The sequence below is a fragment of the Chelonoidis abingdonii genome, chromosome 1 (genome assembly GCF_003597395.2).
Source record: "Chelonoidis abingdonii isolate Lonesome George chromosome 1, CheloAbing_2.0, whole genome shotgun sequence".
NCBI classification, from domain to species: Eukaryota; Metazoa; Chordata; order Testudines; family Testudinidae; genus Chelonoidis; species Chelonoidis abingdonii.
Genome location: NC_133769.1, coordinates 100,233,694 through 100,261,083, shown reverse-complemented (window position 1 = coordinate 100,261,083; position 27,390 = coordinate 100,233,694). Strand labels below are relative to the sequence as shown.

The 27,390-nt window shown below is 54.1% G+C and overlaps 2 protein-coding genes across 2 annotated transcripts in view; both read right to left on the bottom strand.

Annotated features, from left to right (window-relative positions):
• Window positions 1-6,701: 6,701 nt before the first annotated feature.
• On the bottom strand, window positions 6,702-21,590 carry MFNG (MFNG O-fucosylpeptide 3-beta-N-acetylglucosaminyltransferase). Its single transcript, XM_032779171.2, has 8 exons — window positions 20,583-21,590; window positions 12,991-13,039; window positions 11,800-11,902; window positions 11,340-11,493; window positions 9,523-9,608; window positions 8,678-8,843; window positions 7,981-8,066; window positions 6,702-7,564 (listed from the first exon to the last, which is right to left on the bottom strand). Exons 1-8 carry the CDS (start codon window positions 21,030-21,032, stop codon window positions 7,504-7,506), a joined length of 1,155 nt encoding a protein of 384 aa, XP_032635062.1. The 5' UTR covers window positions 21,033-21,590; the 3' UTR covers window positions 6,702-7,503.
• Window positions 21,591-26,064: 4,474 nt separating this feature from the next.
• CARD10 (caspase recruitment domain family member 10) overlaps window positions 26,065-27,390 on the bottom strand; it is a 28,022-nt gene continuing 26,696 nt past the window's right edge. The window contains exon 22 of the mRNA XM_075063819.1: window positions 26,065-26,658. Within this exon, the coding sequence (XP_074919920.1) occupies window positions 26,451-26,658 (208 nt within the window). The 3' untranslated portion in view covers window positions 26,065-26,450. The remainder of the gene's footprint in view (window positions 26,659-27,390) is intronic.

The window sequence follows — 27,390 nt, the reverse complement described above, 5'->3', positions numbered from 1 at the left end:
GGGCTGGAGAGATCAATGTTGCTGCTATTTACTCTGCTGCCAAGCCTGGCTTTCCATCTCTGCCCTGCGGCACTCACTAAAAGCCAAGGCAGGGCAGGAGCCTTGCGTGGGAGTGACGACGCAGGCCACGCTGTCCCGTTTGTTTCTTTTGCAATTAAGATTTCACGCCAGCTTGACACCGGGGCCAGAATTCCAGAGCTGCCCGTCTCAGTAGCGCACGCTGGGTGAGAGAGCGAGAGACCTTGCAGGGCTGGGGGCTGGCCTGCAGAAGGGACAGAAACTCGCTGCCCTGGCTCCCTGAGTTGGGGGGCAGCAGGGGCTGTTCCTGGACCATACTCTGCATGTTCCCACTTTGCTCCTCTCTCAATTACCCACACTCCCTTCCAGCCTTCCCACCTCACTTGCCTCTGCTCTTCCCAGCTTCCTTCACTGACTCTCATTCACTCTTCCCTGTTGTTCCTGTGCTCTCCCTTCATCCTTTCTTTCATCCTTTCTTTCCTCTCCTCCCCTCTAGCTCATGTTTTCACCCTCCCTCTTTCTGTCTCGCTTATCCCATTTGTCCTCTGCTCCCCCCACCCCCAGTTTGCTTTCATTATCTCCTCCATTTTTCTCATTCCCTCCATTCCCGTGGCTCGGGCTCCCTCTCCCCTAGCCCCAGCTGCTATTCCAGGACAATAGAGCAGATGGCAGGCTGTTTGTTTTATAGGTCCCTTCGGAAACTCAGCTCGGCTCACGAATCTGCCACTATTTCTAAAAACAGACCCCGTATAATGCTGAACAGAGCACTGCAGGGATTGGGAGGGGGGCTCGACTCTCCCCCCATCAGCTGCATAGGGGCATCCTCCCTCTCGCTCCTCTGGCCCACACCAAGCCCCTGGTAAAATAAGTCTATTGCAGTTCCCAAGCGGCTGCAGCAGAGCACAGTCATAAGTGAAATGAGTTTGGCCAGCCTCTGCTGCAGGGATTCCAGTGATAGGAGACTGAGTTTAAGGGCCTCTCCCCGAACATCAGTGTTCCTGGAGACTGTGCTCGCTCCTTCCAAAAAGAAACCGAGCTGCGTTTCACATAGCAACAGGTGGGCAGGACCCCGGCTTTTGATCCCAGGCTCAGCCGTGTGAACTTGGCACAGCGTTTCAGCAATCCGTGACATTGTTCCCCCCTACCTTCCCATCTAGTCCATTTACCTGTAAGCTTTTGGTTGTAGGGATGGTCTCTGGCTTGGGACAAGGCTATACTGCACACTGTTGCTGGCATAGCTATGCTGGTCAGGGGTAATCCCTGACCAATGCAGCTGTGACAGCACAAGCCCCTAGTGTAGACACCGTTTCACCAGCAAAGCTCCATTTTTGCAGCCCTAGCTTATTTTGCTGCTGGGACAGGGGGCCTGGAATAATGAGGCCAGGCCAGGGCCCTGAGGGGGCACCAAATGTCTTCTCTCTCTCAGGTGCTTGGCTGGCTGCTTCTTGCTCACGTGCTCAGGCTCTACCCACACGTGTGGTCGAGAAGGACTCCTCCCCCGCCCCAGGTCCCTTGCAAGTCTTTCGCCTTCCTCTACAGTGTGTGGGTGTAGGTGTCTGATCTGGGTATCTCTCACCCATTTCATCACTGCAGGGACCTCAGGAATTGGTGCACCTCAGTTCCTCTGCCGCTCTCCCTGCAGCACATATCAAGTCTTCTGTGGGCTGTAACACTTTGGTCGAAGTTTGGCTGTTGGGTTCCGTGTGTGGGTGCTGGGGGCGTGCGATACACAGGAGGTCAGACGAGATAATCGGGTGATGTCTTCTAGCTTTAAACTCAATGACGCTAATAAGCTGTATCACCAAAAGTGCAGTTTTGCCCACCCTGGGAGCCCTTTGCTACTGTATCAGACCATCAAAACACTCCTTGTGTAGGTGTGGCCCACGTGCTTGCAAAGTGCTAGCACAATGGGGACTATAGGTGCAAATGCCATACAAACACTAAACACACATCAACTCTAGCATACAACCCAACTGCAAACTGAACAGCCAGCCCGCCTAGCGCTGGGAGCTCGTCAGCTCTTCTGAGCTAATTACGGTTGAGCCAGGTCACTGCTTCACCTCCAAGGACCAGGCAGGTACGGCACAAACTCGGTGCGGGTGGTCTCCTTGGTGAGCCCCGTACAGTCCAGCGTGGAATTATGACCCCTGGGATGGGGAAAGTCCTGGATTTTGGCTGAGACATAAGATCCTAACCCCTCTGTTGGCCATTAAAGAGCCCAGGCATTTTTTGTAAGAATGTTCGCCTCATTCTCCCCATCAAATTCCAACTCAGCTAATTACATTGGCCAGGATCCTCAAAGGGATTTAGGCACCTAATCACCATTACAATCAATCGGAGTTAGGTACCTAAATACCTTTGTAGATCTGGGCCTAAGGGGATTGAGAACTATGGGCCAAGGAGCCTTTCAACGCTTGACACCGGTTCTAATAACTGGCAATATGTCTCCCACTGGAGAAGCAGATCTCCAACAGCAAAAGTATCCCCCCACCCTCCAACCAGTGGCAAGGGGAAGGAGAGGCAGCTCCTGGGTTTCAGTGTTACCCTTCTAGCTGCAGCAGCGCTGGGCTGGCATCGGAGCTGTGGTGATCTATCCCGGAGTGATGTTGTTGTGACTCTCCAGCCTGCACCGCTGGGTGCCAACAAAGTGAGAGGCATGTGTGCTTTGCAGAGCACAGCTATCCCGCCCCAGCCGCACAGCCGCTGCAGAGAATGAGTGTAAAAATGACAGCGCCGGCACAGGGAATGGCTCTCCAGAGCAAGAGAAGCACCTCATCACTTAAGCACCGCCCGACCTGGGTAAGGGATGAAGACTGTTCTTAACTGCAGGATTGGCCTGACTGTCTGGGGGAGACCAGCCTCTCACCCTTTTCCTTCACAGGCTGCATCTCCCGCCCCACACTCACTCATGTGTTCTCGCTCCTTCCCAATGGGACAGATCCTCAGCTGGCATCAATCAGCAGCTACTAAAGTCAATGAGGCGACACTGATTTTCACAAGCAGAAGGTCTGGCCTTATCTTGGTCCCTCATTTTGACTGTCTCCTCTTCCCCTCCCTTACACTCCTATGCCAGCAGCCCCTTGGCCCCGTTTCTTTATCACCCCATCTTACTGGCCTGCCCCACAAATGAATCTGGCGTTGGGTAGGGGAAGGAGAAGGAGAAGGAGAAGGTTGCTCCTGCTGCCCTTCTGAGCACTATCCAATTTCCCCACTCTGACTGTCACTCCCAGACCCTTTCTCAATCTCTCCCTTACCTCTCTGCATAATCCCAAAGGACACTCTGCCCAGGGGCCTTCAGCAGCAGATTCTCTTCTCCCTGCCAGCTCTGGTTGTGATTACACGGGGGTCACAGCGGTCTCTCCCCGCCCCACAGGCCCCTGATCAGTCCCGTCTGCAGCAGATTGCTAACATTTCCAGAAATGGAAAGCAATGGGTGCTGTAATGAGGTGCATTCAGACAAGATGTCTAAATAACTAACTTGGGCTCAGTAAATCCTGGGATGCAATTTAAACATCAGACATAGGCAAATCACCCCATCTTGGGGTCCATAATTAATCACACACATTTTAAACAGTGGAATAAACGAGTTTTTAGCTTTCTTGGATTTCAAGCTAGATCAAATTGCACCAGGCAGAAAATTCAAGTTGTCAAGGGACAGCAGTTAAGAGGGGCCCATCAGCTTAGTCACCGCAGGCCTCTCTGAGTTTATTTTACCTGCTATTGTCACACGTGAGACCCCGGATGATAGTACCTGAAAGAATAAAGGGGAGGAATAAACAGTTGTCACTAGTTTTTCCATCTTGTTTCCTTTGTGTATTCAGTGGTGCTCTGTGCATAGTTAGTTTCACCATTTCCCCTCTTGGAGTGAAATCTTGGTGCCTGTGAAGTCAGAGGCAAAACTCCCATTGCTGTCAGTAGAACCAGGATTTCACCCTTTGTGGATAGTCAGTTAGGCCTTGATCATGTGAATTGTGCCACAAGGAGCCCCCACTCCAGTCAATGGGGTTCTGCTCAGGCAGTTGAAGGCCTGGGGCCTTAGTCAGTTTCACCTCTTTGGGTGAGTTTCTCACAGCAGCAGGTGAGAGATAAACATCTAATAGAGCTGGTCAAAACAGCTGGAGCCTCAAAATGTTGCCACAGAGAACAGTGAAAAAATTCCACAAAAACTTTCCCATTAGATTGTTCCCAATAAAACGGGATTGTAAAACCCTAACTCAGGGACAGGGATAGTTCTTTAACACTGATCACATTTCAAGTTGCCAGTGTCCCCTTAAGCTGGCTTTTTTGTGCTTAAAAAAATGTTCTTGGATCCCTTTGTCTGCTTTGAGGAGCCCTTTTCTTTCTAGTACAGCACCGGAGCAGACTTACCACAGGCCCTTTTGAAGTTCACTTTAACACAACCCCGCTTTCCTCCACATCCTCCTCTTCTCATTAGTTTGCAGGCTCTTCATGAGAGCAGATGTTCTCCACAGAAGCGGTGCTTGCTGGTATGGCGAGGAAATATTCCACCAGTTTTAAGAAGGTTTGGACTCACACACCTGCTGAAGGACTCGAACCTTTCAGGGCCCAATTCTCAGCTGGGGTAAATGGAGCTGGGCCAGTTTACACCGATGAGGCCCTGACCCAGCATTTGCCTCCTATTTCTGCAGCTTGTCTTCCCACAAGACTCAGAGTTTGTTGTTTAGTCGCCCCCTCCCTCACCCCCCCCACTGTGTTGTGCTCTGACTGCCTCTGCACCTGCTGTCACTTCTCCAGAGATGATTGGCTCTTTTAATCTAAGCACTGAATGCATATGAGGTGAGATCTCAAATGGAGGGGGAAGGGAATCCAGGCACTGTAGACTCCTCTCTTGGGCACTAGACTGGCTTAGGCAAGCCAGAAGCTTTTTCCTGTTCTGGTTAACTTGAAGTCCCAAATCACTTCTCTTACCCTAGGGACTTCAAACTTCATCCTTAATCTCAATGGATTGTCACACACGTACTGCTGCAGTGTGAGTGACTTCACTTTCAATGGCTTTGATTCATATGGTTACTGGACTCCCGTCACTGTGCAAGGGAACCATTATACACCCAGGGAGAGATAATTGTTATCAGCAAGCCCTTGTTCCTGGTCATCAGAGAGGAGTTTCCAGATGAAAGAGTGCATTTCTTGTGACAGAAAGCAGGACTTGAGAGCCGTCTGCCTCTTCAGAAGTTGATCACTGACTGGAAGAAATGGTTGGATTGGAAAGTGACAAGAGGCCACTGTATTTCTCTAAAAAAATCAAAGCACGCTTTCAATTCTTGAACCCTCTCTGCCCAGGTGGAAACACCTTTGAAACGTGATTTTTTTAACCCTTCAATATCCTACACAAGGGTCTGCAGTGAAAGCCAGGACAATTGTAGTTCCTTTGCAGGGGGTTGGGCTGACCGGTTTGCAAAATGGTAGACACAGTGGTGCTCTCCATAGGCCTCTACCACACTGACTGCAATAGATGCAGTTGTGTTAAAGATTTCTCTTCCAATCTGTAGGACTCTGCAGAGAGATCACACCGCACTTTCATCTGCATTCTCACAGAACGCCCGAGGTCCCCCTCGTACACCGCTGGCTTTTGAAAAACACCTTCCCCTGAAAAGGCACCCACTTTACATTTCTTTTATTCAGAGCATCCTTTGCCATTGAAAGTGGTTTCTTTGCGTTTTAGCTTTCCCCCAGTCTGCTCTCTGTATGTAAGCAAGGACAAAACGGAACTGCTATTCATTTCCCATCAATTAGGAGTAGAGTGACCAGACAGCAAGTGTGAAAAATTGGGATGGGGGTGAGGGGTAATAGAAGCCTATATAAGAAAAAGACCCCAAAATCAGGACTGTCCCTATAAAATCAGGACATCTGGTCACCCTAATTAGGAAGGACCTTTGGGCAACACACCAAGCCCGGTCCAGGGCAAGAGACATTCCCCCCAACCCCCAGGATCTGGAAACCTTCTGAACAGTCAGCAACCTTGCATGTCCCACCTAAGGGGACCAGATGTCCCAATTTTATAGGGAGAGTCCCAATTTCTGGGTCTTTTTCTTATATAGGCTCCTATTACCCCCCACCCCGTCCCAATTTTTCACACTTGCTGTCTGGTCACCTTAGTCCCACCTCTCCCTCTCACTCCTTCCCCTTTCTGCTGCACTGAACAAGGGGTGAGGAGCAGATGAAGCTGCCCCCTAGTGTCTGGAGGGCTGAAGAGCGGCGGTAATAATTTATTTACCCTTCTGTTTTCACTCCATAGAGAGTTAGGGGTTTTTTGGCACGGCTCTTAAATCCACAATCTCCAATCTGCTCTTGTGTGCTCCTTCACTATCTCCTCCTCCCTCTTCTACTGCATTCTCCCTTTCTCCCACTTCAAATCCTTCTTTAAGTCTATCCTCTCACATCCCCTCCTGGCAGGTAGAGATTGGAGTCTAATCTCAAAGGACAAGCTGGTCATTAGAAAGCTGGATTATCCTGATCCCCAGTGGAGCAGAGAAAAGGGAGAGTGCTCAGGGAGAGACAGAGAGATATCCCCACTTGAATAATGCACAAACCCACACACGCCTCCACATGCCCATCACATGGAAGACTCTTGGAAGAACCCAGCACTCCGGCTCCTGGCCCCCATGCCCTTCCCCGGGCAGTCCCAGTGCAGCACTTCTCTTGGGCTGATCTAGCACGAAGTCATGATCACAATGCCATTTTATTGAAACAAATTATCAAAGACTTGAGTTTCTGACCTGAGCATGTAGCCAAACTATCTAAGCAGAGGCTTAGCAAGGGGGCTGGGGCAGGCGGAGCCCTGGCCAGCAGAGGCTCAACAAACGGGAGGACAGAAAAGGCTCTTGTCCAGCATAAGCTCAGTGAGAAAGGGTTTGGGGGCATAAAGGGAGGAGAGGCTCTGGCTCTGCCCAGCAGAGACTGAAGTGAAGGCCAGCCGTACACTCCATTCACACGGCCACACAGTCAGTATGGCTCAGGATGCATACAGAGATATGCTGAATCCAGGCAGCAGGGGGCACCAGGTCTCCAACTATACCTGCACAGCCAGCAGCTGCGGCCAAAGTCTCGCTGTGTTAATAGAGGCATAAGGTTATCTCACCCACCTTTTCTCTCTAATATCCTGGGACCGACAGGGCTACAATTACACTGCCTACATTACCAGAGGCACATCGTCTTCCCCTCCCACCTATCGTCAGCCCCCACAAGTGTCCCAGAGCCTGTGGACACCGGGGTTGCATTTGAAGTGTCCCACCAACAGTGTCATTCCACATTTTCACCTGAGTGCCTTGCTGTGGATCCTACCTTCTCACCCTGTGCCGTGCTCAGCAAGCACTGACCCACAAAGCTATCGCTAGCTGCAGCATGCGGCCCCAGGGTGGTCACTGCGAAGGAGAGAGGGAGCACCCAGCACTCCCTGAGTGCCCCCCGCCCCACAACATGAACTGAGAGTCGCTGGCCTGAGTGGGACCCTTTGGGTGTGGGAGGTCAGATGGGCCGCGGGCACCAGGAAGTGTCCGGGTAGAGAAGGCAGTGAAGGGATTGGAACCTGCAGGAGAGAGGAGGAAGGTTAGGCGTGTGCTGTCACAGCCGAATGAAGAGGCGTGGGAGGAGCACGTCTCCCTGGTGCCCCATCCCACACCAGATGCTCTCGCTCTGCACTGCAGCTAGTGCTCTACACGTACGCCTCCAGACTCCTAAACTTTACAAGGACGTGAGGACAGTTAGAGGTGAGCCCTGGATCCAGACCCAACCAGCGGCAATGTGGGCCCAGCTTCCACCAGGGCCAAAGCGAATGCCACAAACAATAACAGGGAAGGCAGGATTCCAGCTTCAGCTACACAGCTCTGCCAAAGCACCTCACTCTTGAGCAGCAACCTGCCCCCTCCCCACGCCCTATTCCATCCCTGTTTTCATAGGAGACTCTGGGAGCAGACCAAACAAGCCAGAGACTCGGGGACCCACCTGGAGGGGTCTTCGTGCTGGGAGAAGGGGCCGGCCAGCTCAACAGTGTTGAGTTTCTTCTCGAAGACACCATAGCTGAGGGTGACCTGCAGGGAAAGACCATGAGAAAGGAAAGGGGGAAGTTGGCGGCTCTCAGCTTTTCTGTGCCTGGGCTATAGATGCTCCCATCACCCCCCAAGCCGGGAGCCACTCTACAAGCTTTGTATCCCACACCCAGCTCCCCACTGCTTCTCGCCTCTGTCCAGGCTGATTTACAGGGCCAAGCTGCAGGCTTTCACCCCCTCCTCACCTCCATTTCCTCCACATCTCCAGCCCCCATCTCACCTAAGCCTCTCCCCCTTCCTCCATGACATGCAGGGCTATATCACATGGGCCCCATGGGTGGGCAACAGGCACTTCCTCTGGCTCTGCTGCAGCTCCAGAGGGGAGGGCCCTCCCCCTGCTCTTTGACCGGCAGCAGTTTTACTGGCTAGTTAATTGCCTTTTCATCCTTTGCCCATCATTGCAGAGAGGCATCTAGGGATGCATTTGTCAGGAAAACCTCATTGAAATAATGTGCGGTTGATTCAATCAGAGTCACAATTACCGCCAGACTGACGTGAGTCATCGCCTGCCTGCTCCACTCCTCTCCTCTCACCCCCTCCAAATCTCTTCTCCAACCTCTTCTTTTCTCTTCTCACTCCCCTTCCCCCCTCACCTGCTGCAGGAGCTGGACCCTGGGGATCAGCTGCAGGTTCTCCAGGTGAGAGTGGAAGAGCATGTTGGGGAGCAGACGTCCGCCCAGTTTGCACTCAACAATGTAGCCCACAGTGCAGTCGTCCGGGAGGCGGATGAGCTCCGAGGTGCTCAGGAAGTTACTGCCGCTGTAAGAGAATGGGCTGCATTGATCGGTGGGGAAATACAGACATCTAATGGGATCCCCATCTTGGAGAAGGATGAGAGATCAGGAGCCCCTGACCTCAGAGATTCACGTCACCCTGACCAGGGACAGCTCTAAGTATTTTGCCGCCCCAAGCACGGCAGGCAGGCTGCCTTCGGCGGCTTGCCTGCGGGAGGTCTGCCAAAGCTGCAGGACCAGCGGACCCTCCGCAGCCATGCCGCCGAAGGCAGCCTGCCTGCCGCCCTCACAGCGACCGGCAGAGCGCCCCCAGTGGCTTGCCGCCCCAAGCATGCGCTTGGCGTGCTGGTGCCTGGAGCCGCCCCGACCCTGGCTGTGAAGAGGCAGATGGCTGCCCAGTTCTGTCTGTTTGCACTGCAAGAACTTATAAACAGATACCCACTTATAGGCCAACTCAGCTCAATGTGCATGCAGTACCCAGCACAGGTGGGGCCTCTAGGAGCTACCACAACACAAATACATGCCCTAATCTACCTGCTCTTGCACTCTCACAGCTGGGTAGGCCTGCACTGTGCCCTCTCTCACACACTCCGTGTGCTCACATACACTCACATCACACACACACACCCCCAACTCGTCCATGATCTTCCATGACATTCCCCTGGGTTTCTGATGCTCACATATCTACTGGCTTCACGGCTCACCTGGCCCAAGGTGCCATCTTGATGGCCAGCCTGTGGCTAATGCAGAATCCCGCCCCTCCAGTAGCGAACCAGAAGCGCACGGACCTCTGGGGAGGGAAGAACAGAGAAAGGGAAGGGGCTGACCAATGGGTGTCACAGTTCCTGTACCTGCAGGTCTCAACACCGAAGCATTGGCCATTAGATACACACACAGACCAGCTATAACCCACCTTCTGCACCACAACATGGGGTGGCACAGAGGGGAGCCTGGTTTCACGGCATCAGCTGGTCGAAAATGCCGGACAACTGTGCTACCACCATAGGACCAGAATTCTTCCCTCAGCCCAGTAGCAAGAGAGATGAGGAGTCCAGAGCTGAGGGCCGATTAGTTGAACATAGAGGTGCAATTCTCCCCTCGCTCAGAGAAGGGGTGGTCCCACTGAAGCAAAGGCGTCCTATTGGTAGAGCAGTATGAGATGAATCTCTTAGCAGGTGGGGTTCTCACTGAGGAGCAGCATGGGTGTGACGGCCTCTCTCTCTCTCTCTCCAGGCTGTGCATTGCTCAGACTGAGCCTGCACATGCTGTTGTGGTTGGGTGACACAGGACCAGAAAGGGTTAAACAACTTCCAGGCTAATTGACCCAGATTTAACCATATTAGTAGATAACGTTTCTGGTTTTGTGTGTTTACACAGATATTGCTAGAAGTGAACAATGTAACCAAATGGTTCCTTTGTGCAGGAGGTCAGACTAGATGATCATATTGGTCCCTTCTGACCTACAAGTCTATGAGTCTTATCAGTGTATTCTGTTAATTCAGAGATCAAAAGGAGATATTAACAGTTAAAGGAGCTGTGACTGGAGTGATATCACTGTCTTGATTTCTTTTTGGAGAATATAGCAAACCACCTGCAAATGGTGAGAGATGGGCAATTGCCTTATGTTAATCCATGTAGCTAATTACCAAAGATGTTTAGGAAATAGGAGGTTACTTCAAAGACACTATTGTTCACCCAAGAACTGCATGCAGTCAAGAGACTGCCCAGAAACTGCATAAAGGACTCTTGGGATCTGATGCTTTTTATCTCACATCTGTTTATGCTGCATCAGGGGAAGTTTGAGCCAAAAGATTGAGATCTCCAGTTCCATTCTGGGTCACCCTGATACTGAACATTGGATTGAGCCTATGGACTAATTCTGAAAGAATTCTGCCATTCTAGAGATGACCATCTCTACTATGAACCTGACCTAAGGACTCTATTCATGTCTGTATGTATAATGATCTTTTAACCAGCACTCTCTCTTTTCATTTTTTAATACATTTTAGTTTAGTTAATAAGAATTGGCTGTAAGCGTGTATTTGGGTAAAATCTAAAATATTCATTAACTGGGCGGGCACTGTGTCCAATCCTTTGGGATTGGTAGAATTTTTTCATATGATGAACAAGATTTTCAATAATCCTCAACATATTTGACTCAGCTGTCTGGGTGGGAGCCCAAAGGGTGGGTTGCTTTAAGGGAACTGTGTTCTTGGCTTCTGGGTAACCAATAAGAAATTATAGAAGCTGTTTTGTTGTGAGCTAAGTATTGGAATAACCACTAGTTTGGGAGATTGTCTGCTCCATTCTTTATAGTTTGCCCAAATTGAGCAATCTCAGCATGGCCTCCCTGGGACTCTGGTCACAGGCTGCATGACCAGATTGGGTCCAGTGGAGGCCAGGCCTGGAACCCTCCTCTTTTGGGGGTTTGACAAGACGTATTCAAGAACCATCAGCTCCCTTCAGGATCCCCAGTGAGCCAATCAGCTGCTTGGCCCTGTTGCTGTGGGGCCGGATTTACCGTCTGATTGTTGGGCATTGTTTCGGAGGTGTGGATGGGCCGGTTCAGGCTGGGCTTCCCAATGTAAACGTCCTGGGCTGGAGAGTAGGAAGACAAGAGCTTCAAGAGGGCCTGTGGGTTTAGGTAGTTATCATCATCCAAGTGGCAAAACCAGCTGACAACAGATAGGGAGACAGACAAGAGGAGGTTAGGTCAGGAGGCTGCTGCTGACTCAGCTTCATGTCACGGGCCTTATTGATAGAGGTTGTGTGCAGCTACACGCTGATGGCCTTTAATTAGCACCTCTGCAAACTAAATCTTTCTTCATCCTTTCCCACTGGAACTCCACTCACAGCCCCTTCTGAGTCACACAAGCAGCCACTGGTTGGCAGTGACAGCTTCCCATCCCTACCAGCCTGCAGTGGGAAGTTCCCTCCCACGCTCCTGCACACAGGTGTGAAGGCCACCCCTGTGTGCTCACCTCAGGCCACTGGCCAAGAATGCATCGAACTCGGCTGCCATCTTGCAGGAGAGGGCTGGGTGGCTATGCTCTGTGGAGCAGTTTGTGAATATCACATGGTCACCTGCGGGAAAAAGAGACAAAGCTCCTGGTCACTGCACTCTCACCCAACCCCACCTGCCTGGCCTGGAACAGGAGAACCCTCCGGCCAGAGAGAGCAGCAATCAATCACTGTGTTAATTCAGTCTTGGCCTTCTTACATTCACACCCTGCTTGCCAATGGGGTCCCCACATCTCTCCGGCCTGTTCCCACCCAACCCTTCTCTCTGGGTTCTATCTTCCTATTCATGCAGCACTTTGCTTCACAACCCATACGCTGCTCCCCTAATGGAACATCAGCCTTGCCCTGGAGGGGACCCCGTCCCTTCTGCTGGGCTGAAAGGGGAAACACTTGTCTCTGTGGGTTTTCGATCCCGGATTTCTCCCCACACAAGCAAGACACCAGCAGGAATGAGCTCACTCCTCACTGATGGGTGGCGCTTAGTCTGCACCATGCAAGTGATCTGTCGAGGCGCTTGTAGCACTGTGGCATGTGGGTGCCTCACAAGCAATAATGACCTTCTCAGGAAGTCAGGCTAGAGATGTAGCATTCCCTTCTGGCTGTAGACTCTCTGACAACAGCACTGTGATACAAGGAAGTACCGTCCTCCCCATCCTGCAGATGGGGAACTGGAGCAGCCAAAGGGGAAGTGGCTTGACCACCGGAAGCCTGTTGCAGAGGCAGGAACTGAACGGAGCTCTTCCAAGGCCCAGCCCAATGGCTTTAACAACAGGACCCTCCCACCCACCGATGTCTGGGATGGAAGATAGCAGTGCCCGACCCCCGCGTTACCACCCAGCTGTTCTTCAGGACAGCTGGAATGCCCGCAGCTTCTCCTGGCACATGCTATGCCAGTTTCCTGTCTCCCTCCTTTCAAAAGGCAAGCCCATCCTCCCAGTTTTTCAGAAGGAAACTAAGATTAGCTGAGCCTCGTCCCGGAGTGTATCAGCATCACTCCTGCTGGGGGCTCTGCGGGGTTCATCCTATCACACAGATCCAGCAGGTCACCCTGTTGTGCGTGGGAGGAGGAGAACCAGCCCTCACTCAGAGCCTGATCCAAAGCTCACTGGAGTTGGGGCAGTGGAGCTGCGTGATAGGAAAAGCTGGGTTACCCATTCTCTTCTGCAGGGCTTCGTCTTCTTCGTCAGTAAAGACGTAGGTCTGAGAAAACAGGAGAGAGAGGAGAGGATGAGGTTACTCCGAGGCCCGGTGCTGGCTCCATTTCTGGCCTCCCAAGCTGTGACGAAACCTCCCGTCTCCCCATTCCGGCCTGTGCCTTTGACATCCTGCAGCTGCCTCCCGCTAGGCCGAGGGAGGTGGGAGATGCTGCCCCAGCTCATTGCTCAACCACCTCTCCTGCTTCTCTTGCAGGGGTGGTGGGTGGATAAATAATCCTCTTAGAGCCCTGTGCCCTGCTTGCAAAAGGCAGGCACGGATCCTACAGCCCCCTCCTCCTCCAGCCGACACCAGCTGCAGGCCAGAGAGAGATTTCCCCTTGGTTCAGGGGACTGAAGGGTAGGGGCTCAAATCCTGGGCCCTCCTCTGCAAGAGGCAAGGGGAGCTGGGAAATCTGGAGGTCAGCTCCCCCCCCACCCCGGCTGGGACCCCCTCCTGTGTTTACACTGGGAAGGTTCCCTGACAGCCAGGGAACCCATGAGTCCTGGGGTCAGAGTCCCAGCAGCTCCACTGAAGTCAGTGGGGCTATGCTGATTGACACCAGCTGAGGACCTGGCCCCTGGAGTCTTGTTTTCTTCAGGAAGACCCCCAGTAGCTGGCCAGTGCAGAAGAGAAGCCTGTTCTGAGGGCTTCATTACAATATGCACCCTTGTTACCTGCAGAGTCTGGGGACCTGGTCTTGAGCAAACTCCCTCCTCCCCGCAATGGCCCTGCCACCTGGTGAACGGAGAACTCGGGCAGCAAGCCGGGGGAGGGGAGGCCCAGCTTTGGGGTCTGAACAATGTCAAGCAGCAGACGAAAGCAGCAGCTTTGTGGTCAAAGGAAACATAGGTTAAGAGCGGAACATCTTTTTGTGTGTATAACAGTTATAGCCCCCTGCTGCTTCTCAGCCCCTGCCCCCTCGGGTCCATCCACCCCCCAGCCCCCAGCCACCATTCTATGACACATCCCCCCGCCCCAGGGGCACAGGGGATCACAGCCAGCTGAGAAAAGCTCCCTTCATGCGGAAAATGTGCTTTCAAGGAACTAAAGGGGCTGAAAGAAAGAGACACAAGCCTTAAACAATCTCCCCACCAGCTGCCTGCAGGCTGGTTAAACACAGTGCCTGGGCTGGAGGCTGGCAGGAGGAGGGGGAGAGTACAGGGGCATTCAGACGGGCACCAGAGCAAATGGCTCTGGCACTGGGACAAGGAAGCCCACACCACACGCCCTAGCTATGAGCCCGGGTGCCACATCCCAGCTATTGGGCAAGGCGCAGGAGGGCGAAGGGGTCAGAACGCCAAAAGGGGGAAGCCAGGCTATGAACATTGGAACAGGCAAGCCTGGGGGAAGGGATGTGAAGAGGTTGTGCTGATGGGCAGCTGGCACCGGCCGATCCACCGGAGCGATAGGCTCCGAAGCAAGAGGGCATGGTGGGTGGTGCCAAGACTCCCGGAGGGGAGAGACGCTGGTGCAGGGGAGGGGCATCCCCGCCAAGGGCAGTGAGGAAAGCTGCCTCCAGTTCAGCACAGGTGAGGGAGCACTGTTTGGCGAGGCAGTGGGGGGCCACACATCTGTGGGGTGAAGGTAAGGGCGAGATCACTCTCCATCCCACCCCCAGCTCTGCTGTGCCTTTCCAACAGGATCTGGAGAAGCCACTCCAGAGGTGGCAGAGTTCTTCCCGCACTATGCAACCCACCCTCCTCATGCCCATTCATGCAGGTCTCTAGTTAGCAGGGACCCTGTCCTGCCTCCCAACCCCTTGCCCTCCACTTGTGTCTGAAAGGTGACTGCAGCAGCAGAGCTAGTCTGCCATCTGACAGCTCCCTCCCCGCCCCCCATGCCTGGTGGAGTTGCTGGAGAGAAGGCCTGCCCCATCTCCCTTAGCGGAGGGCTGGGGCAGGAGAGAGCTGAGAGGGCCTCCATTAGAAACCTGGCAGAGGGCGTTTGCTCCAGCCTGGAGGTCCATCTCTCTAGGAGATGCCAGCCTCCGTTATCCACATTGAAGGTGTCTGGAGGGGGTTTGCTGGATCAGGGCCGCCCAGAAGGGGAGGCAAGTGGGGCAATTTGCCCCAGACCCCGGGCCCCGCAGGAGCCCCCATGAGAGTTTTTCAGGGCCCCTGGAGCGGGATCCTTCACTCGCTCCGGAGGCCCCGGAGCTTCTTCCACTCCCGGTCTTTGCTGGTGGGGGGTCCTTCCGCTCTGGGGCGGAAGGACCCCCTGCCACCGAATTAGCGCCAAAGCAGGGCCCCCCACTGCTGAAGATCCCAGGCCCCCAGAATCCTCTGGGTGGCCCTGTGCTGGAGCCTCAAACCACATCTCCCTTACCTTTGCCCCCGCAGGGAACATCCTACCACTTCCAGACAGGGCCAACTTGGTGCCTCTTTTACCAGCTCAGCCAGAGGGAGGGCTAAGGTTCCCTTTGGGTTCTTTGGCCAGCTGCTGTGGCTGTCTGGGTTCGCACATCCCGCCTGTTGCCATGGTATCTCAGCACCTACAGCCTGCCCAAGAGGCTTGGGGCCTGCTTTGGCAGACATCAAGGTCAGGCGCAACAAAGCTAGAGTTCAACAGCGCAAGGCAGCCCCCCACTCTCAAAGCCCCTGTCTAACACATGGAGCTTGCAGTGGCCTTTGCCACTCTTGCTGCAGTGGAGTGGGCTCAGAAAGGCGGAGGGGCCTGGATGTGAGTCTATCCTTCGGTTCTGAGGAGAAGCAGACAGGCGTGGGGAAACTCCAACTGGAACCCAAGTGCAAAGGGAAAGGCTGGAGCCCTTGCTGCCAGACAGCCTCGTCTGGCAAGCTCCCCTTGGAGCATATATGCCCATGGCTGGAGAATAAGGACCAGGCTTTGGGCCTGCACAGCCCATGCTGCCAGTGTATTCATTAGCAGCATTGCAGTAGTGTGTCAGGACTCCCACCTAGGCTCCAGCATGCTGGGCACTGTGCAGACAGACACAAGGACAGTCCCACCCGAGAGAGTTCACACTCCAGGGTTTAGACACCATGCAGCAGGTGAATAACCTGACAGATAGGAGTGAGGAAACAGCCCGGGATCCAGGGGAACTGGAAATGTCAGGGCCAGCATCAGTGTCCACCCTTACGAGATTAAATTTAGCCCTTCTCCTGACAGAGCCAGCCCTGAAAACACAAACCCATCACCGGAGTGAAAGCTTGTCACATATTAGCCCTCAAAACAGCAGCAAAGTCCAGCGCACAGGGGCACTGGGCTGGGACTCAGGATACTTGGGCTGTGCTCTGCTATTCCCAGCTCTGCCACTGACCTCCTGGATAAGCTTGGGGAAATCACTTCCCTGCTCTGTGCCTCAGTTTCTCCTCCCATCCTTTGTCTGGTTTGTCTGTTTAGGCTATCAGCTCTTTGGGACAGGAAATGTGTGTGTACAGCATCTAGCGCAATGAGGCCTGATCTTGGCTGGGGTCCCTAGGCTCTGCAGATACTAATAATAAGGATCACAGCTTATCCCAACTCCTGCAAAGCCACCCAGATCTGGCCTTTGGGACCCCATGGAGCAAGGCTGGGCCATTTGGGAGGACGCCAAGCAGATTCTCAGCTCAATGCCAGTACCATCTAATGTGGCACTGATAACACAGACAGCTGCTGCAAGCGCCCGCCTGTACAGGAGGAGGCTCTGCGGCTTAGCAGCCCACATGTCCCCAGGCCACAAGACGGGGAAGCTCAGTTAGCATGAGCAGCAGCTTGGTTTAGTGGAGTAACTGCAAGACTGAGAGCGAGTGATCCCTGCAGGTTAGTCCTAGTTCTGATACCAACTCCCTCTGTGCTGGTAGCCATGTCCCGGCCCTTTCTGCCTTCGTTTCCCCACCCTCTGGGCTAAGGATACTTGCCTCCTTCATCAGCGTGGGTGTCACAGGAATGAATGAAGGCTGCAGAGTGCTAGCTGGGGGCTCCATTTCCCCAGAGTGCATACAAAAGCCTTCATAGGATGGGGCTTGGTTCAGTGGGACACCTGGCCCTTGCAAATCGGACAGGCTGCTATTGTTGTGCAAAACTTTCCTGGGGGTAGAAAATTTCAAAAGCAAAGTATGTTTGGTTTTGCAACATTTCTGTTTAGTTTCCAATGAAAACTGAAAGCTTTTCTGCTACAGTTTTTCCTTTCACTCCCCTCTCCCTTCCACCACCACCTTTTTCACTGGCATGCTAAAAGGAGGTCGGGGGGGCATAGGGAGGGGGAAAAAGAGGAAAAACTAAAGGTCTTCAGTACAAAAAATCCAACAAACGGCTCTTTTTGAAAACATCTTTTGAAAATTCCTCCCCTTCACCCTGGCCCCTTTTTTCCAGCCAACTCTACTCGCGAAGCTTTCCTACATGTTGGCAACTGTAGCAGACCTCAGCACCAGCAGTGGCACTCCCCTTCTGCAGCAGGACCCGGGGGGTTGGGCACATATTTCATAGAATCACAGAGTCACAGAAATGTAGGGCTGGAAGAGACCTTGAGAGGTCATCGAGTCCGGCCCCCTGCGCCGAGGCAGGACTAAGTAAACCTAAAGGATCCCTAACAGGTGTTTGTCCAATCTGTTCTTAACAACTTCCAGTGACGGGGATTCCACAACCTCCCTTGGAAGCCTGTTCCAGCGCTTAACTACCCTTATAGTCAGCAGCTTTTTCCTAATATCTAACCTAAATCTCCCTTGCTGCAGATTAAATCCATTAATTCTTGTCCTACCCTCAGTGGACCTGGAGAACAATTGACCACCATCCGCTTTATAACAGCCCTTAATATATTGGAGACTTATCAGGTCCCTCTTCAGTTTTCTTTTCTCTAAACTTTTTTTAACCTTTCCTCATAGGTCAGGTTTTCAAAACCTTTTAACATTTTTCTTGCTTTCCTCTGGACTCTCTCCAATTTGTCCACATTTTTCCTAAAGTGTGACACCCAGAGTCCTCACCGGTGCCGACTACAAAAGGACAATTACCTCATAAGTCTGACATACAGCACCTCTGTTAATACACCCCAGAATATTAGCCTTTTTTGCAACCGCATCATATTGTTGACTTATATTCAGTTGTGATACAGTGTAACCCCCAGATCCTTCTCTGCAGTACAACTGCCTAGCAAGTTATTACCCATTTTGTAGTTGTGCATTTGATTTTTCCTTCCTAAGTGAGGTACTTTATACTTGTCTTTTATTGAATTTCCTCTTCTTGAATTCAGACCAATTCTTCAATTTGTCCAGGTCCTTTTGAATTCGAATCCTGCCCTCCAAAGTGCTTGCAGCCCCTCCCAGCTTGGTGGCATCTGCAAGTTTTATAGATTTCTCAAACACACACACACACAGAAAGGTTCAGGTAATTTGGGGTGCTCCAGAGAATCTTCTCACTCCTCCTTCCCCTTAATTCTTGGCGTGGCCAGAATGGACATGCATTGGTTATGTCTGGGGTAGGAAAAATTGTTTTGCAAGCCCACTCAGAAACACCAAGGCCGGCTATAATCATGGTGCCCATGTGCCAGAGCTCAGCCCACATCATAGCACGATATGCCAAGAAGTATGGTATCCTCTAAGAGCCATTAGAAGGTAGGAGATAGAGCACTCAGGGCTTGGAGAAGCACGTCTAAAAGGGGAAGTATGATATTTCAGATGCTAACGCACACAGAGGAAGTGGGTTCAAAATAGGACATGGCTTCCTCTGACAAACCGCAGCTGACTAGGTAGTGGAAAGCACCAGACAGTTACAGCTCAGCGTGTGGAAGGGAAAACCGCCCTTACCCAGAACACCCTATTCTGTCTCAGGTGCTCTGTACCCCCACAACCTAGCCTCCTCATTTAGGCCCCGATTCTGCAGCTGGCTGTGCATGGGCAGACCTGTGAGCTCCCACTGACTTCTGTGGGGTTCTGTGTGAAGCCACTTGCAGGATAGGCGCCTGCACTTGCAGCACCACAGGGGAAAAGGGGACCCCAAAGCAGGGAAGCAGCAGTCAGAGAGCCCTCCCAGCACCCCTTCAATGATTGTGAGATTAGCAATGGGGCGGCCACTAGGCACTGATTTAGCAATGGAGTTGGTACCATGGCCTCTACCGACTGACCTGTTTAAACATAGCCCAAGTGCCTGGAGTCTACAATGAGTTTCACCAGACTTTCCCCATTACGGAGGGAGATCCCAGATAGCAAACAGTGTTGCCCCGCAGCCATTATTAAGTCCGTTCTGGATAACCAGTGTGCACTGAGCTAATGCACCCCAAACCAGCTCTCTCACCAGGCTGTGAAACTCTCAAGACTCTGCTGGGTGAAGGAGAAAGAGCTATCCAGGTGCCAGCTCCAGCACACAGAAACAAGGGCCACACGTACAGAGGGAGGCCGAGAAATCGTCACCAGAGCGCGGGTGGATGGATTTGGTGCTCCAGCAAGCGAGAGACTGACTGCAGTGAGACAGACATGGGGGTGCAGGCACTGTGCATCCACCCACATGCAGCTCCACTGCACCCCTCCTTCTATTCCAGCCCTAGGCCCCACACACTCAAACTCGGCTACATGGCACCTCTGTGCCCTTTGCTGGGCTAACCCTGGGTTCTCCCCACCCCTCAGCCAGGGCCAGGGCCAGGGCCGGCTCTAGCCATTTCGCTGCCCCAAGCACGGCAGCACGCCGCAGGGGGTGCTCTGCCGTTCGCCAGTCCCATGGCTCCAGTGGACCTCCCGCAGGCATGCCTGCAGATGCTCCACCGGAGCCGCAGGACCAGCAGACCCTCCGCAGGCACGCCTGCGGGACATCCACCGGAGCCCCCTGCTGCCTTCCCGGCAACCAGCAGAGCACCCCCCGCGGCATGCCGCCCCAAGCATGGGCTTGGCGCGCTGGGGCCTGGAGCCGGCCCTGGCCAGGGCACTGCATCTCGTTCTCAAGCACCCGTGGCCACTTCAGGCCCAGGCAGTCCTTCCTGGGCAGACACTGCCTAAACCAGATATGGTTTTGTAAGGTGTACAAATGGTGTGAGACAGGAGGAAGCAGCTAGTCTGAAACCACACAAACTCATTCCACTTGTGAGCAAAGATCAGCAGTTTGAATCAGGCCTCTGAGGGTGAAAGAGCAGTGCACTCAGCCCTGCCATGCCTCACACATATTTTAACCCCAGCAGCTGTCACCTATGTGCAGCTTTGCATCCCTAGTGTAGCTGGATTTAAATGAGGGTGAACTGCCCCACTGAGGCTACGCTTAGGTGAGGCTGACGGTCCCTGTCAAATATCACTCCTTTGCCCAACCCTGTGCAACCAGCCAGGATAAACTCCTGTCTCTCTCTACAGGGCTTTCCCCTGAGCCTGAAGCTGGTTCAGTCCCAGTTAATACAGCCCTCTGTCCAACCAGGGTGAGGTGTCCCTGTCTCTCTGCACAGTGGAACAGACGATGTTGGAGGCGCACTGAATGGGACAGTTAATCTTACCCCCCTGCAGCATGACCTTTCTTCAGTATGAGTCTCTGGGTCCTTATTCCTCCCCACAGGCATTAGATTTCTCCTGTCCCCTACACGCCCACCAAGGAGGCCTGTTACTATAATGAACCCCTCCATCCCCACCTCTATACACACCTGCTCTTTTGCCTTGGATATCCAAGTGTCCAGCAGCAGCTCCAGCCTGGTCCAGTGGAACCTCTTGGTTGTCTTCACAGCAATGAAAACCTCTCCAAGCTCCAGGCCTCTCCACACACTAGAGTCCACCTTGGAAGGGCCTGGTGGCTCTTTCAGCTCCTGTCTCCTGCTATTATCTCCCAGCACATCCGCTGGGGACATTTTAGCCTGGTGCTCCAGGATATCCGATGTCCCATCACCAACCCTTTGGTGGCGGACCACCTCTTGAGTGCCACGATACCTCATGGAGAGGAAAGCCATGGTGACAAGGAGCAGAGCAGCTCCAGAGAGACAGCGGAGAAGATGCCGACGCATCACTGTCAACTTCCAACGCCACGGCAAGAAGCCCAGCAGGCAGAGGGAGCTTCTTCCTCCACACCCTAGGGTCTGTGAGCCCCATGCTGGCCTCATGCCTCCCAAAGGGGAGGACAGGCAAGCTGAGGCCCAACTAGGACATGGCCATGGAAAGTGATGGGAGGGGAGCAGAAAGTGGCAGTGAAATTCTTAGAGAGCCAAACACCAAGGCTGAAAGGGACAATTGCCCCTGGGAATGGGGGCAGCCTCCAGGAAAGAGACACAGGGACGAGAAAGACCTGATTTTCCAGCTGGTAGGACAGGCGACACGTGAAGGCCAGCAAATTACACAGCCAGAGCTGAACTAACCCAGACCCCAGGCTCTTTGCTGAGAGGCTGAGGATCCTAGGCGGGGGCCTAGTCAGGGTGAAAAGTCAAGGGTCCAGGAGGACAGTCCATTCCATGCAAGGGGTTGAGGGTCCCAGGTTTCGAGGAAGTGTGATGGGGGAATATCCAGGTGAGTGACTCTGGTTTCCAGTTTGATGGAGGTAAGGAGGCTGACTCAGCATCAAAGGATGCATCAGAACAGGTCCCAGGCTAGAGGCTGATGCAGGCAAGAGGCTAGGGATAGCCAGGTCCGGGGAACAAGCAAGCGAGCTGCCTTCCACCTGCTCTGTCTGTTCAGCTCTCGCTGACTCCCTCTAGCTACAGGCACCAGGCTCCGCCCACCCCTTCCTTGGGCACAGGGTAGGCGGGGCCCGTCAGCCTGTGGGGAATCCTGGCTATCTGTCGCCTCTGCTCACAGCTGCTGCCTTGTGGGCTGCTCCTTGTGTCAGGCCAGAGAAAAGAGCTCATGCTCATGCTAGCTGGGGGCTCACATTCCCCAGAGTGTGCACAAAAGGCTTCATAGGATGGGGCCTGAAGGAGGAAGTCTCCAGGGACCCGACTCTCATGTCATCAACCTGAGGGGAACATGCTTCTGCCCCCGCCCCCAACTCTCAGGGAGCCTCTCAAAACTGAGCCAGGCTGTCAGGAGGACAGGGGGGGATTCACCCCACACTGCGGCCGCTTCGCAGTGGCATTGGGGGCCCCAGCAGGCACAGAGCCAGCATAACACCCCTGCAAAAGGTGATGTGCTGGCAGGGCTGGGGGACGGCTGAGAAGGAGAGGCAGCACGGCCAGGAGTTCTAATGCCCTTGAAACTTAGACTGGCTCTTAGAATGACCCAGAGGAGCCATTGCAGACGGCATGCAAGCTGGGACAGCCACTGGAGAATCAGGGGGTACATTGCCTCCCCAGTCAGTCTCTGTGTCAGGCTCAGCACCAATGCAGAGAAGATTCCCCCACCCCCGTCCAAGGGGCTTTCCCAACCCCTCTTCCCCACTGCCAGGGCAGCTCCAGGTCCAGTCTCAGGTTCTGTAGGGCCCTATGCAAAGTGACACAAAGCAGCTAGAATGCCAGCTTAACTGGCTCACTGCCACTCCTTGCCCTGTTGCAAGGGGGATGGATAAGGCATCCCTACACTCCAGCGATCCCAGCTGTTGGACCTTCCCCTTGGGCCCATGGATAGTTGGGCATAACTTAGAGCAACCTCAAGGTTTCCAGCCATTTGAGCTCTCCCATTTCACATCTCTCAGCTGCAGCTGGGGATCTAGCCCTTAGCTTAGTTATGTTGCTCACCATGCCATCTAACCCTGCTCAGAGCAGATCACCTCCACAGAGTGCTTAGGTCAGTGGTCAGCCATGTACATTACAGCTGCTAATGTTAACTCCCGTGGCGCTGAGTCAGCGAGAGAAATGGCAGGGAAGTTTTGCTAGTGGAGGACTTGGAAATCCACCCCCAACCCTTGACTGCACACGCACTCAGATGCACGCTCCAGCAGCTCCCCTCCCCTGAGGGCAGGTAGAACAGTTTTTCTAAATGACTCTTTACATTAGGACTGTACAAGGCTTTTACGGCTGGTAATTGGTGCCCACGGCTGCTAATGACATGCCACCTGTTCCTTAACCCATGACTCATTCCTCTACATCAAGCAGCATTACATCTCGGGGCAGGGAATTCGGGCACCCCCCCAGGGAGGAGTGATACAGTGCAGAATGGAACTGAAGCCAGGGAACATTACTGGGTTAATTTTTACCTTGGATTCCCCTCTTCCCCCTCCATCACATCTAGAACCAGCTGGAGCTGGGCTTGTGGAATGAATCAGCGTAGGCCAATGTGACCTCTGAAACAAACCAGGAGGGAATGGAATGACTCCTGGAAGAAGCCTGGGAAAGAGAGGGCAATGCTGTCTAGTGGTTAGAGCAGTGTTGGGGGGGGGGGTCAGGATCTCCAATGTGCTATTCCGAGCTCTGCCAGACTTGCCTTGTGACCTTATAGAAGTCATCCGTGCCTCCATTTCCCTGTCTTTAAAATGGGGATAATGCCTACATCTATGGGGTCCTTTCTCATCCACACCTGCTGCCACATATCCAGGTGACAGCAGTGGCCCCGCTGACAATTTATGTTGTGCAACTAACAAGAGCATCTCCAAAGCTCTAGTGTCTCCCTAGCTCCCGTAGAAGGCTCCCCAATGGCTGTATTTGTAGAACCCTTTGAACAGCAGCACATTCTGTCACGGATTGGTGGGGGCACAGCCACGGCATTCAGAGGTGCACCCTTCCAATTAGCCAACCTGGGGATTACTGCAGTGCACACTCCATGGTGCCTTGCCTGTTGACGCCTCAGGAGCCTCAGCGGGGGCAGAAGATCCTGAATCACTGTCAGGAATTTCCCTACATCCCGTGCCCCCCACATTCCCCTATCTGCCCCCCCAGTAGTCAACTAGCTATAGGCAGTGTTGCCAAATTAGTCGTTTTCCACCCCACGCCCATGTAAATTTGAACATCTCCTGTAATTTCAATTCCTGGGGGAAACACGGTGTGGCTCGCAGACAGTCCCAGTGTTCCAGAAGCTGCACTGGCTGCCTGTTAGCACCTGGGTGCAGTGGAAGGTGTCGGTTTTGACCTCTAAATCTCTCAGCAGCCTGGGTCCTGTGGTGCTGTCACAACTGCACTCAATGGCGGTACTTGAGCGACTGTCTCCCTTGTTTCAGCAGGAGGGGGTTGCTAGCAGGGCAGTCTCCAGGAGGGGTCACCCTTGGGCTGTTCCAACAGAGGTCATTTTGCAAGAGGCACACTGGTGGCAACAGTGACGTCCCTGGGATGGGTGGGGTGAGGGGGTGGAGGGGGCACGCATCTGGATGAGGGTGAAGTCTCTGGCTAATTCTTGGGCTACATTCTGTACTGCTGTAGGGCCACTCCAGGAGGTTCCTCAAGGTTTTTGTGGCTGTAGGTAAAGACTGATGTAAGAACAAATTACCTCATCCTAGGGGAGCTGTGAGGATCAGCGGGTTCATCTTTGCCCAGAGCTGGAAAACCACATAGCACTAGCTCAGGGCTAAGCATCATTACGGGGACACAAAGGGGACTTTGGCATTGTCTAGCCCATCCTCTGCCTGGACCCATTTCCCACATCCTGCAAAAGCAACAAGCGTTCAGCCTCTGCTGATCTCTGCCCCTCCCAGCCAGGACTGGCGCTTTCATTTAGGCGACTTAGGCAGTCACCTAGGGCGCCAGCATTACGGGGGGGCGGCCTTTTGCTGGGGGGGGCGGCAGGCGGCTCCAGTGGAGCTGCCGCAGTCGTGCCTGCTGGTCTCGTGGCTCCGGTGGACCTCCCACAAGCATTTCTGCGGACAGTCTGCTGGTCCCACGGCTCGGGTGGACCTGCCACAGGCATGCCTGCAGCAGCTCCACTGGACCCTCCGCAGGAATGCCTGCGGCAGCTCCACCAAAGCCGCGAGACCTGCACGGCACGGCGAAATGGCCCGGCGCCTAGGGCACCAGAAACCCTGGCGCCTGTCCTGCTCCCAGCCCACGCTGTCCCAGTCCTGGGGACACGCAGACCTGCACCCAGGGCTCTCCTCTCTTCATGCTGCTCCCCATCACCCCGAGCATGGGGTTGTGCAGGGGGGCCCCAGCCCTGCCTGGCCCACACTTTTCTCCAGCTTTCTGTCTGCCTGCACATACCAGCTCCAGTGCTGTCCGCCCTCCCTTTCAACATCTGCAAGTCCCCCGGCACTCCCCAAGCATCCAGCCTCTCCCAAGTGCTGAAGGACTCCGCAGTTCGGCCAGCAACTGCTCTGCAAAGCAGCCCTGCCACCGATGGGGGGAGGGCTCTCCAAGCTAACCGAGTGACTGAGAGCGCTATCGCTCCCGCAGGGGGTGCTTCTAACACCAGACATACTCCCAGGAGTGTGCTGCACAGCCACCACCTCCTGACCCCCTCCACTCCTCTCCTTCCTTCCCTTCATGTCTGTCTCTTCCCCACTCTGCTTCTCTGTTCTTCCTTTTCCCTCAGCATGTGAGAGGAGAGGGCAGGATGGGAGGGAGGAGCTGGATTTTGGGCACAGCTGGCGCCAGCTCCAGAGGCAGAGTGGTGGGGTGAGCACAGCCTCTGTTCGAAGGGTGAGGCAAGCCCCAGCCTTCCAGCAGTCCCCTCTCCTATTGTTCCCCTGGAGAAGGACCCAGATGGCGGAGGCCCCAGATTCCCAGAGGTAACCAGAGCTACAGGGACAAAGGCTCTGGGAGAACCGGGCAAGTGCCCTCAGTGTTCCCTTGACTTTCCCAGAGAGGGACCAGCTGCCTGAGTGCGTGCTAGAGAGAGCTGGGAAGGCTGTGCAGGGGAGAGAGCAAGTTAGGAGATGTATGAGGTAGGGATAGGAGAGAAATCCCCTGGCACCCCAGGCCAGCTGTTAATGCAAGCAGCAGCCCCAACTCCATTCCCATTATAAATGGTATTTAATTCTCTTTTATATACAGGTTTCCAATTAAAAAGGTCCATTAATAATTTATACACCATAACGATTACAATTACCACCCACTACGGATGCCTGACCAACCCCACGTAGTGTCACTCTGCCTGTGGCAGGGCATGTGTACCACCTCCGCTTCCATCAGGACATCAGCTGAGGTAGACAGGATGCCATAGAGAGCCATCATGGGGAAGGGGAGAAGGAGAAGGCACACACACACACACACACACACACACACACACACTTCCCCTCTTGTCTGATTCTCCAAATGACTGGGCCATACACAGGGTCTGGGTGCCAACAGCACTTCTGGGGGAGCAGCAGCTACCAGCTGTGAGGAGATTCTGAAGAAAATCCCTCCACTAAACCTGGACATGAAGGGAAAGGAGTCCAACTCTGCATGTTACCCCCATCCTGTCCAGTCTCTAAGCAGCCTGAAGTGGACCCAACTCCCTGACACATGAGAGGCCACCTTGTCCTTCCAGACCTCCACCGATGGCAAGACATCCCCCTGCATCTGATCAGGGAGAAGTGGCATGCTGTTTCAGAAACAGTTTGGGGATAAAGGAAAGAAGCCAAGTGTGCTCCAGGCACAGCCCTTGGGAAAGGAAGCTAGCGCCCCACTCCCTCATAAGGAGCCTCCCAACATGAAAACACGGCCCCAGCTCTGCCAGGTGTGGGATCACAGCTCGCCATCCTCAACCCACACGACCTTGTTCTGCTCCTGGAAGATGCAGAGCCGCACTACTTTCACCAGCTCCTCAGCATGGCACCAGGACTGGGCATCCACACAGGCCCATGAGCAGGGCAGAGCGTGGAGAGACTGTTCAGCGCTCTGGCAAAGCTTCACCACATCAGAGTCACGCTGGCCTGGCTTCCGCAGTAAGCTCCTGACAGAGAAAGGGAAACAGCCATAAACATCACCCACCCGGAGAGCTATGGTACCCCAGTGTACCACAGCCAGCGCTCCTGCCCCTTCCCTCCAGTGACTCGCCCCCACCCAGGCAGCACTCCCACCAGTGGCAGAATACTCTGGCCCCACCCCCTGCTCCTCCTCTCCCCTTGGGGCCCAACCACCTGCTCCTCCTCTGCCCACTTCACCTCTTCCCCCAAAGCCCCCAACCACCCGCCACTCCACCCCTGCGTCTGGTGCACCCTCACCCGCCATTTGAGGAGCAAGCAACAGGCAGGGGACGCCTTGAGGGAGGGGGCAGAGAGGAGTGAACAGCGGACAGAGGGATGTCAGGGGAGGAGGCTGACTGACCGAGCAGGAGCGGGGCCTGAGACGGAGTGGGAGTGGAATGTAGGCAGGGCCTCAGGGAGAGGTGGTCCAGTTGGCGAGGGGGTTTCAGGGCAGAGCCACGGTCCGGGTGCTGGTGGCGTAGGGTTGCCGGGAGTCTCCCGGAATCAGGCACTGTCTCCCGGAGACTACTGGAGCCAATCTGGGAGATTTTAAGCTGCTAAAAGTCCAGTGGTGCAGCAGGGCTAAGGCAGGCTCCCTGCCTGCCCTGACCCCACTCCACTCCCGGAAGCAGCCGTTACATCCCTGCGGCCCCTGGGTTGGGGGCAGGAGGTCTCTACACGCTGCCCCTGCCCCCGGCGCTGACTCTGCAGCTCCCATT